We start from the raw sequence: 12,230 nt of genomic DNA on the forward strand, positions 1-12,230 counted from the left end.
CATTTATTTGACTGCTTAAAAGTGCAGGTACTGCACCAAGTGCTTTACATACATTATCTTGTTTATTCGTGCAAGAACCGTACAATAAGGATCACTGTTGCCAGCTGACGGATGAGGAAACTCAGGCTTGTAGAAGTTAATGACCTTGTTCACAGTCACACACTGGGGTATATGATAGCTGAGGCCTCAGAACCTGGGTCCATCAAACTAAAATGCCAGCGCCCTTCACCATTACACCAAACTTCCCCCACCTCACATCCCAAGCCCCATCAGGGAAGCCACAATTCTGACAGTGTGTGCAGCACTGAGATCAAGGCCATAAATACTTACGCTCCCCTCCTTTTCAAAGTCCGATGGAAGTAACTTCACGAAGTTATCAGGGAACACTCCTCGTCTGCCATTGAGCTCTCCTTCCCACCAGCCTTTGTCAATGCAGTCCTAGGAAACAGGAGAGCAGAGAGTGAGAAATGGGCAAGCACCCTCCAGAGGTCTGACATCCCTTTTAGAAAGAATGGAGGCCCTTTCCTTCAGGCCGCTATCAATGCAACAATGGTTACTAAGATGAAGTCAGCACAAACCCCAAAGTCAGATGGCAGAACAAAAGCTTAAGTGTGCTAGGGCTGCTGGCTGGGACTCAAAACCCAGTGCTGCTTTTAGATGCCCTGAATCCAAAAGATCTTTTTCTTTTCTTTAAAGATGAGAATATATGTATTTTCTTCATTTTAATTTTGCTGAAATGAAATTATTTTATCAACTGAAAACGTGGTTTAGAAAATCTCACATGCACAAACGTCCTTTTTGATTACTTGTCACAAAGCTTGTGGAAATTAAAAAGGGCTTTCTGACAGTCAGCCAAGCATAAGAAAAAAATCACACTTTATGCAAGCTCATTAACGCACCGTTCTCCTTCACCTTCTCCCTTCAATGTTGATGGACACAGTCGTCATCATAAAAAACCCTTCTCCCACCTTACAGCACTCAATGTTTGCTTACTAAATGAATGAATAAACTTATTCTTTCTTCCAGATCAAACCTGCTTCCCTTCGCATGATCCCTATTCTGTTAATTCACTTGTCAAATGTTTACTGAGTTGCCTACTCTGTGCCAGGTGCTAGGAAGAGAGCAAGAGCTAGCCTTTGCCAAGCTTCCATCCTGAGCCTACTGGCTTCATGGTTCTCCTTATGCCACAAAACCGCTTCTCTTTTTCCTCATATCCAATTGGTTGGAAGTCTGATTTGTTCTAGTTTTAAAACCTATCTTGCATTTGTCCTCTAGGTGCAATTCCACTTCTGCTACCCCAATCCAAGGCTCACCTGGTCTGCTGTAAACCTCCTTGCTTGGGCACTTCTTCCTGCCCAATGTATGTACAATATACACACCACTGTTAAATATGTATCCTCGAGTAAAAATCTGATCCTTAGACTGTGATCGACAACTTCCAGCTAACACACAAAATGAGCAAAGGCTTTCCAACCCCCAACTCCCCCAAAAGCTGGGAACACAGAGGACTTTTAAAGTTACATCTGAAGCAGGAACTATTCATGAAAGTGAGAAGATGATGTTCGGAGTCCACAGAGAGACCTACTCAAGGTCCACTACAATACCACAGGGATAGGGAAGGGACCAGGAAGGCTGGAGGCCCATGGAGGGCCTAGGGCCTGGCTGGAAGCCCATCGAGGGCTGTGGTTTATGTAACTCACTTGTGCCTTGCTCGACCATGCATTCCAGCAAGGTGAGGAACACATCTGACTTTTCAATATTATAACCCCAGCCCACTGCACAATGCCCAATATAACCAATATTTGTGGAACCAATGAAGACTCTTTCTAACCCTGAGTTCTGTGATTTCCTACAGTCTAATAGTGGAATTACTGCTGGAAAAGATTGCCTCTACCTACCTTAACTTGTGATGCTTCTACATAAGTTAACATAAGGCCCACCACAGGCGAGAAGTGATCACCACCAACCCCCTCCCCTAGTGCTATCTGTCACAAGAATAAATTGATCCTTCAGAACAGAATGTGGGTTTTAGAAATGGGTCCTTAATTACAGTACAGACTGTAAATTCTAGTCCCAACCAACTCTCTGTAAAACAGAGACACTTGAAGCAATCAAGTTCAGATTTACCCAGAACAATGAAAAGACTTCTAACATGAGAGAATGCTTATTTTTCTCAGGATATGACAATGAGAAGTCCAGGTAAATATTCTGGTCCTGATCATGTCACACCCCTTAAGCAATCTAGCATTGGTCCCCAAAGAAGGGATTCACTGACGGGAGTGGAGGTGGTAGGATGTGATGGCTTCTGAGGTTCTTCCAGTCCTGAGATGGTATGTCATCGATGATACCTGAAAAATTTATGAAGGAGATAGGGGGTGGAATTTCTTTACTCTTAATCCTTAGAAATTAAGTCGTTTCCATCTAGAAGACTCTGCTTCTGAGGAAATGCCTCGGAATGCCATTTTTTCTTCCTCTTTTTCTGGACCAGTCCATCTTATCTTCAAAACCCAACCTGAAACTCACCTTTAGGAAGGTGACAATGATGAATGAGTTAACTTTTCTCTAACGTGCACGACTGTGTTAATTTGCCCTTCACAATATTCAATTCGAAAAACATCTATTAAATGCAAAATATATTTAAGTTCCTTCTGTAGGCAATGAACATTATACATGCAGAGAACATAATCCTTAACCCTAGGCAAATTAGAGACTTATGTGAAAGAGAGACACCCAATATTATATAACAGGGGTCCCCAAACCTGGGCCGTGGACCAGTAGCAGTCCATGGCCTATTAGGAACTGAGCCATACAGCAGGGGACGGGTGGGCAGACTGGCGAGACAGTGAAGCTTCATCTGTATTTGCAGCCACTTCCCACCTCTGCTCCACCTCAGATCATCACGCATTAGATTCTCATAAGTGCACCAGTTCCTGGTGCCAAAAAGGTTGGGGACCACTGTTATACAAGGTCGTTTTTGGTAACAGGTATCAACCAAGAGTTCTGGTACCAAAGAGAAGAGAACCATTATTGGCTTTTCAAATAATCTTAAATGCTTTCATGTATGAAAGGTTTGCTTATGTGAGTACTGGACTTCCTTACATTCATTTCAGATAATTTGATAAAGAATTATATCCACAAAAGGCACCAAATATTTTTTAGTGCTACATTTCTTTTAAAAGGCTTTCTTTCAAACTTTCTAAATGGTGCAAATTTATGTTTTGCTTTAGCCCTATACAAGCAGTAACCCAAGAACCACTATAATTAAGCCTTTGCTTCATATGTGAGAAAAACAATAATGAAAATTTTAATAAGCAGAAGCATATCCAGAATAATTTTAGAACTCATGCACGCCTACAGGGGAAAACAGTGCATATGATATTATATTTATTATATCTCCCATTAGTGGTGAATGGTTTGAATGGCTCATCTATACTTTGCTTCCTAAGGAAAACACTAACAATTGCTAATTATTGCATAATTCAAGGTAGGAGAGAGAAAGCATGAAGGTCGAACACAATCTGATTGTTCTGACTCGTATAAAAACACAAGGTTCATGGATGAGATAAGCACATTCGGAAAAGAAAGCTGCTAGCATGACTTAGAATACTATGTAAAGTGGAAAAGGGAGCCTGATGCAGGACAGAAAACAGCCACAAGGGTGAGATGTCTGGGGTTGGACGGAGATTTATGGAGAACCAAGACACTTATTTCCTAGGAATAGAAGCTAATTTAAGAAAAAGAGGAACAATTTTGACAGGAAAAGGAGAAGTGAAAATAAGTCCCCTTTGACAAAAGACCTAGCTTTCTGATGGCAGAGATGAAGAATTATTCCTATGAGGGCTGTGCTTCCAGAAGTGTAAAAGAGCAGCAAATTCAATTTACTTATTAGGGACCTAAAATATGCAGGATAGGAGAGGGATTCAGGGGAACAAAGAAAATCATCATGTCCTCATGGGACTTCCAAGCTCAGAGCCTAGGAGAAGAAGCAGATGCGGTGAATTGATATGGCACAGAAACAATGGCGAGAGAGCTAGGCCAGATTTAAAAATGAGTGGGACCAGGAGAAGCTAGGCAGCCTGGAAGGAGAGAATGAGGGCAAGAACCAAGGCAATGAGAAAGGTCAAGGACAAGATCACCAAGTGTGGAGAAAGGGAAGACGAAGAGTGGGAAGCTGGGGTCAGGAAAGAGGATTTTGCAGAATTGGTGCTTAGTGTGAAGGCGGTATTTGGCTCCCGGGAGGCCCCCGATTAATGTCTACTGAACAATGATATGAGGTAAGATGGCACACATGAGTGACAGGGGCGGAATGTAGGGGCAAGTAGTCAATGACTTGTGAGGTCAGAATGCAATCACAGTGGACATGGATGTCCCCAAGAAGGTTGGCAGGAGTTGGGTGAACGCGAGACAATGAGGCAATAGCTGACCACTGAGGCGAGAGGCAGTGTGGCTAAAATGCTGGAAGATCTTATGGTGACCATATAATTTATTTCCAAACCTGGGACACTATTAATAATTACACCAAGACCAGCGGCATAACCTAAGACGATGGTTCCCTGAGTAGATTTTCAGATTCCAATAAGGATGAGGAAAGAGCGGTGTAAGGCAGGTGAGGGGGTGGTCTCTGAATGAGACAGGAGTTTGAAGTGGAAAAGAGTAAAAGATCAGCATGTAAATGAAAGCTTCAAGAACAACGATTTGAAACAAGCTCTACTGGCACAAAAGAAGGGGAAAATAGACCCAGACTCTTACCAAGAGTCAAGGGTATGGAAGGATTATATTTCTGACTTAGAATGTTCACTCTTTCAAAATCAAGTCCTCAAACTGTCCAAAATAATTTTTTTCTGCCTCATCACCAGGTAGATATTAGAGTAAAATATGATACTTTTCCTCATAAGGTATAATGTTTTTCCTTTTAATGAATGAATCATCAGAGTCCTAGGTGTGCTATATGCCGACCTCTATGTTCTGCATTATCCTGGGTTATACAAGATATCTCAGAGGGCAAACTTGGGCCATCTGATACTTACGTGGTCCACTAGTGATAAAAACTCCGGGTCTCAGTTTCTTGATATGCATGAAAATCTTTGCAAGGTGTAAAGAGTGACACAACTGCTGGTGGTTGTTACTGTCATTATTGTGATTGTACGGACTGGTCCTAGAGACTCTGAGAGATAACGTGGCTGAAAAACCTTCTTAATTAAGCTCACATGCATTTGTCATGTGACTCAGCACCACCCTTGGGTAAACCCCCCCCCCCCGGCAGCAGTTCAAACACTTGGAGGAGGGCCTAGGGGAGGGATGCCAAAGCCCCAGGGTGTGTCTGAGGAAGGAGGTCTCACCTGTCTGCTAGATCCTGCCAGAGACGCTCTGGGGAACATGGCTGAAGTGCTCTGCCACTCCACACAGCTAAGAGCTACTCCCTGACATACAAGCTGTCAGCAGGAAGTCACCAGAGCGCCCTATATGTCTGCCTCTAGTCTAGGCACTTCAAATATTGAGAAAAGAAAAACTTGCCATCTGGCTTATAAATTGGTTAAAAGAATGAGCTGCAACCTCATCCTGGGCTCCATGTTGTTCAGAGTGCAAAACAACATATTAGAGCAGTATTTTTCCAACCCGGCTGCACATTTAGAATCACCTGAGAATTTTAAAAATCCTAATGCCTGACATATACTCTATACCAATTAAATCAATGTATGGGGGGTGGGACCAGGAAAGCAGTGCTTTTTAAAGGTCCCTAGGTCCTTCTAATGTGCAGGTTGAGAATTAATGATTTAAAGCAGTGCTTCTCAAACTTTAATGTGAAATGCTATCCACCACTTGGGGAGCTTGTGAAAATGCCAGTTTGGATTTAATAGGTCTCGGGCAGTCTGAGATTCAGCATTTCTAACAGGTTCCTAGGTGATGTCAATGCTGCTGGTCCATAGACTCACACTTTGAGTAGCACGGTTCTCAAAAATGGTAAACTCCTTGAAAACAGATTCTTATCTTTACACTTTTGTATTCATCTATCATAGCACCTGGCAAATAAAGATTGTGAATGTTGGCTGAACAGATGAAATGATGAATGGCCCAATCTTCCCCCAGACTATTAATCTATTACTTTCAATTTTCAAACATTAGAAATGAGGTGAAGGTGAATAAGGAAGACGGGCACAGATGAGCTACACAAGAAAGCTTCATCTATATGATCAGGCTTCGCTGTTGATCTGTACTGAATTTATTATTTGTTCATAATCATGGTAACAAGTTAAAAGTATCCTTAAAAGGCAGGTCACATTTCCTCATACATTGTAAGTGTCCTATTTGAGTTCCAACAGGAATGTATAGCTTAGAAATGGACTTGTAGAACCCAAAAAATGAAAAAATGAAATATGGGTTCACCAGCCGGTCCAAATGAGAAAGAAAAGTGCTGTACTTGGTCACTTTACCAGTGGTCAGCTCTCCTCACACTTCCTAGTACCAATTTCCCAGAAGTTATTCAGTGTGGCTGTTTTTCACAAACTTCTCTGATGACTGAGATATCATTTGAGGAGAAACGGAGTGTTGTACAATTTTAGTGTGGCTGTTAAGTGAGCCTTGGTGTGCCCTGAGGGGGGTCTCACACCCTCGCAATATGGAAAGCGCTGTTTAATATTTACTAATGAATGCCTTCTGCACGGAGCTTCAGGGGGGCTGTTGAGAGAAAGCTCCATGGAAGCCAGAGCCCAGGAGCACTCAGCTCTGCCTTTGCTAGTTAACACCTCCCCAAGAGATGTAATTATTCTGCATGGCTGGGATTTCTGCTCAGAATTTCCAGCATCCCCATAAGTCAGTTACTAAGGCAAGCTCATCGACACATAGTTTAGGAGGTAACAGGGAAAAAAAAGGATCTATGGACTATCTCAGTGTCAGAAGAAATGCCTGAAAGACCGTAGTTAATGAGGGAAGTCAAGGAGAGAGTCCCAGGGATTAACCCACTTAAGAAAATGTCACAGTCCAAATGTCAACACCCTGGGTCATGGAGGCTTAAGCAGTCTTTCACTGTTTTGTGATACTAGGAAAGTTACAACCTCACAGATATCATCTTCTTGTAAAAAAAAATCCTTATTTATTATTGGGCAATAGCATACAAGATTAACTATACTAGCCTGATGTTTTCATTTTACATATTATATAACTGGTAACAAAATATTGGATGAGTAACACACAAAAAGCAGTAATCAAGCTTTCTTTTGGTCATGCTAACATTAACTGAAACATGTACGGATGTCTGGAAACAGCACGGATAGTTCCTGTCTTACGATGGTTTGACTTATTTTTCTACTTTACAATGTGTAAAAAAACAATATACATTCAGTAGAAGCCATACTTTGAATTCTGACTTTTTTTTCTGGCCTACTGGTGTGCAGTATAGTACTCTTCTTGTGATGTTGGGCAGTGGCAGCAAATCGCAACTCCCAGTTAGCCACACAATCACAAGGGCAAACAACTGATTCTACAGTGTATTCATTGTACTAGATTCTGCTCCACTGTAGGCTAATGTAATTGTTCTCGGCATGGTTAAGGTAAGCAAGGCTAACCAATGATGTTCTGTATGTTAGGTGTATTAAATGTATTTTCAAATTACAATATTTTCAACTTATGATGGTTTTTTTTGGGATGTAACCTTATCATAAGAAACATTTAATATTCAGAAATGCCTTTATGCCTTTTATAAGCTACCCATACTATACCTTGAATTCTCCTGCTTCTTCATACATCTAGTAATCTGTGATATGTTTATATGTTCTCAACAACCGTGCATGCTATATTGTTGAGACTGGATTTCGTTGTCTTCCTTGCAAGAGTGTTAAGTTTTGTTATGGTGGGCAAATTACTTGCAGATCAGCTTGACCTGTTAAGGCTTCGTTTTAGGCTTTATTAGGATAGGCACAAGGTAGTACTATTCCTATGGCTGCCCTTTTTGGGTTCTCAATTGGATGCCAGGCAGGTTCAGCAAGGTTTTTCTACTCTTCTTGGCCAGAACGCCAGTATCGCCCATTGCTGTTGACCTCTGGGATATCCACTCAGTTCACAGCCCATCCCACCCCACCCCCAAGACTTATTTTCTGCCAGGCCTGGTAGAGTCTATTGATATACAGCTTAGTATTTTGACAAAGACTCAAGGATCCTTATAAACAGATTTCAGAAACTCTTTCTTTGTACAGTTCACTCCGGAGCAGTTCCCTACCCTGAAAATTCCAGCCACCTTGGCAGCCCTGGATTACAATTTGTTTTCTCTATGCAATGAGTCTTCTGCTCTCTGTCTAGGCTCTATTGCCTTGTGCTACAGATTAAAAAATGCCCCCAGGCAAAAAGCCAGGGTTGATGTGGAACCCACTTTATGCTTCTTTTTTCTCAAGGATCACATCCTTGTACTGTATATTGTCCAATGCCTCAAAACAACTGCTTTATGTATTTGGTCCAATTTTAAAGTTGTCCATAGTAGGAAAGTAAGTCTAATAACCTTTACTCCATCATGGCCTCAACCAGAAATTATATTCTCACTTTTTTAAGTTGTTTCTTTAATTAGAATGAATTTATTTTATTCTAGGTATAATAGAACTTTAAGCTCTATCTTTAAGAGTCTGAGCTATTTCAAGGTCTAATTCCCAAAAGAAGTCCTAGAGAAAGAATTTCTGAAATGATGATACATATACGGGTTTTTAATTATCCTGGAGTTTCCTTTGCTAGTCATATGTACCTTTTTCTAACAAGGAAGGTGAACTATTCCCTAAACAAAAGTAGTGTCATTGTTAAACATCTTTATATAGAAAAGTTAAATACATACAGTAAGTTAGTGTCACCCGATCTTTTTAAAATAATGTCACATATATAAAATAGTATTTTGATGACACATTGTTGGAGGGCAAATGTCGTTGAAGGCCATAAGCCCAGAGTGGAGTACCAACTGGTTGCCAAAGGCCCTTCCCATCCACCCTGGGCAGATGAGGGGATAATTATCCCACACTCCTGTAACCCACTCATAGTGCATTGGTTAGGAAATGCTACAGAAGCACCTCTGAGTCCAGATGTCACTAAGAAAAATGCTGAAACCAAATCTCAGGTCCCAGAAAGAGAACAGAGCTTCCATAGGCTAGGTATGAGAGGCAGGCATCAGTCAGGAATCTGGAAGGCCCAAGGAGACTTTAATAGGAGAAAATCCAGAGCAGAAGCCCCAAAGGCCTCAGTGCTTACTGTTTCCCTCTTTGAAAAAAAGATGTTATCTGGAGGTTCTTCAGAGAATAGCACCCAATAAATATGGCCATATTGACCCAAGTCCAAAGTCACCATTCATATTGGGCATCTCTTGGAGTTGTGAGACATGGCTATATAGTTTATACATAAGAATTACTTACTCGTTTCATTATCTCATTTGTAGCTTAAATAATCTTAAGTCTCAGGAAATGTTTATATGTTTGGTCTTTTTTCTAATGGCAGAATGAAAGACCTTCTACCCTATATTATTCACTTCGAAATCAGTAAGCATGAGAAAGGAAATGTTTGCAGAGAGAGGGCCTTTCCTGTGTATTTGTAATCTAGCTTAAGCATGACCAGAGACAATAACATGAGAGTATGTGAAGAAGTCATACACAAAAGAAGTCATGCAAATATTTAAGGCAGCACTTTTACATTTTTTTTCCATTTAAATATAATCAAGTATGTGAAGTTATATAACAATATATTTTCATAGAAACTTCTCATTTTCTACTTGTTAAGTCATTTATGTTTAGATGACTACTTAATGCTAAATTTCAAGGCTATTTCTAATGGTATCTTCAACTTATGCAGAGCACATGGCTAATGGCAAAGTTTACTTCACAAGGATGTGCAGCCTACAGATGAATTTTCATTTTCATTTACATTTGGAGCACTGTATTGATTCTGCATCCAAATACATGCTTTTTCTTCTATTAGAAGAACAGTAGATATAATTAAAAAATCATTTTGCTTCATTGACAAAGACACTGGCATTTATAAAGCATATTTTATTATGTTTTAAGAGATTTTCTTAGCTCCTACACAAATAAGCATGGGGAAGGAGTAAGAGTTGAACATCCAAGCCAGCTATAGCAGCTATTGGTGAATTCCTAAATTCCTACCTTCTACCCCATTCTTTACCAGACAAATCTACCTTTAAATGTTTCTATTAGGAAAACTTATTTCTTGGCATAAAATTTTGTTTGGAGTCCTTTTCTCTATATTCAGCAAACTTAGCTTCTAGGACTGTGCAGTGAGTGGAAAATACAATTCCCAGGTCAAATCCAGGCGCATGGGTTGTTCAGCTGGGTCCAGGCCTGACTGGTAGAGTGTGCCACCCTTGGGGAGAAGGGGCAAAGAGGCATGATGGGGGCAGGAAAAGGCTCTGATATGAGAGATTCATGGTCTTGTATTATACAGAATATTCCCAGGAAGACTCAGAAAAAAAAATTCATGCAATTACACATCAGGCTCAGATGCCCTTGTAAGAAAAGCAGACCAACTAATGACATTCTGGTAATAGTACCTTTGCAGATCGAAAGTTTTTAATTTTGCCAAAGTCCAATTCAGCAGTATTTTCTTTCATGGATTGTGCTTTGGTGTCATGTATAACAACTCTTTTCTCCTATATGTTTGTATGTTTTACATGTAGATCTATGGTCTATTTTGAGTTAATTTTTGCATAATGTGTTAGGTTTAGGTTAGGGTTCATTTTTGTTTGTCTATGGATGTCCGATTATGCCAACACTATTTCTTGAAAAGATGATCCTTTCTCTCATAAAATTTCTTTGAACTTTTGTTAAAAATCAATTGGCTGTACTTTTATGAGTCTGTTTCTAAATATTCTATTTTGGAGCCTACAAACTATAGCCCCTGGGCCAAATGTGGCCTGCTATCTATTTCTGTACAACCCACAAGCTAAAAATAGTTTTTCACATTTTTAAATGGTTTTACAAAATCAAAAGAATAATATCTCAAAGAATGTGAAAATTATACAAGATTCAAATTGGAGTGTCTATAAAGTTTTATTGGAACTCAGCCATGCCCATTCATTTATGCCTATGATTGTTTTTTTGCATAGTTGAGACAGAGACTGTATGACCCATACAGCTTAAAATATTTACTCTGGCCCTTTACAGAAAAAGTTTGCCAAGCCCTGGTCTAGAATATGAGGATCCATACATACATTCATACAGAACCTCAGGGGCTCTCTGAATGACATTATAAAAAAATACTGTAAGGACAGAAGCTTTAAATAGAACCTCTAAAGCCCTGAGGAAGGCAGAAAAGGAATGCATTTAATAGCCGGCTATCCTTTCCAACTAGGATTAAAATATAAAAACCTTAAGTAAAACTATTCTTAAAAGGATGAATTTTACTGCACTATATAGTTAACTATAAAATGGGGAAATTTTAAATCTAAAAGGTATTTATTTTTAATGACATTTTTCTTAAATATCTTCACAAATCATAAACTAAGAAAAAATATTTGTGATGTAAAAGATGATAGGCAATGTCTCGAATATAAGATATTTTTATAAAAATCAATTGGAAGGTGACATGAAATTTTCAACTTGAGTATTTTAAAAATGCAAACGCCTATAAGATTAGCAGAGATTAGAAAGAATAACATCCAGGGATGACAAGGATAGGGAAATATACTCTCATACACTCCTGTGGGGAGACTAAATTGGCACAATCTTTCAGAACATCATTTAAATGCCTTTAAAAGGCACTGAGGCATTACATTTAGCAACTTATCATCAGGAAATCATAACTGCTAACAATTATACAGCACTTACAATGAGCCAGGTATTCTAAGTGCTTTACCTACTTTAACTCATTTAATCTTTATAACAATAGGAGGTGGGTACTATTATCAACCCCATTTCATAGAACTAAAAAGTGAGGGAGAGAGAGATTAAGCAATCTGCCCAAGGCTACGAAAATAGTAGAAAGTGGCAGGAATAATTACAGGCATGAGGATTTACAAACAAGGTGATGGCTATATGCAACACAGTCTAAAATAGGGAAAAATCAGAAATAGACTAAATGTGAAAAAGGATTGTGGTACTCCATACATTAGGGCACTAAGGAAATATTTAACCATGCTGCCAAAGATAGGAACCATATATTTTAGACAAGGAGGGTTAAAAAATAGTGTATATGACATGATCTTATTTTATTTTGAAGTGCATGTGTGTGTGTGTGTGTGTGTGTGTGTAAAA

General features: G+C 39.6%; 1 protein-coding gene across 4 annotated transcripts in view; it reads right to left on the reverse strand.

Annotated features, from left to right (window-relative positions):
• SH3KBP1 (SH3 domain containing kinase binding protein 1) overlaps positions 1-12,230 on the reverse strand; it is a 311,738-nt gene that overhangs the window by 67,823 nt on the left and 231,685 nt on the right. For all 4 annotated transcript variants that reach the window (XM_036227145.1, XM_036227141.1, XM_036227142.1 and 1 more), the window contains one exon: positions 331-438. In XM_036227145.1, coding sequence (XP_036083038.1) covers positions 331-438 — 108 coding nt within the window. The remainder of the gene's footprint in view (positions 1-330; positions 439-12,230) is intronic.

Source organism: Rousettus aegyptiacus, unplaced genomic scaffold (assembly GCF_014176215.1).
Source record: "Rousettus aegyptiacus isolate mRouAeg1 unplaced genomic scaffold, mRouAeg1.p scaffold_m13_p_9, whole genome shotgun sequence".
Taxonomy (NCBI): Eukaryota; Metazoa; Chordata; class Mammalia; order Chiroptera; family Pteropodidae; genus Rousettus; species Rousettus aegyptiacus.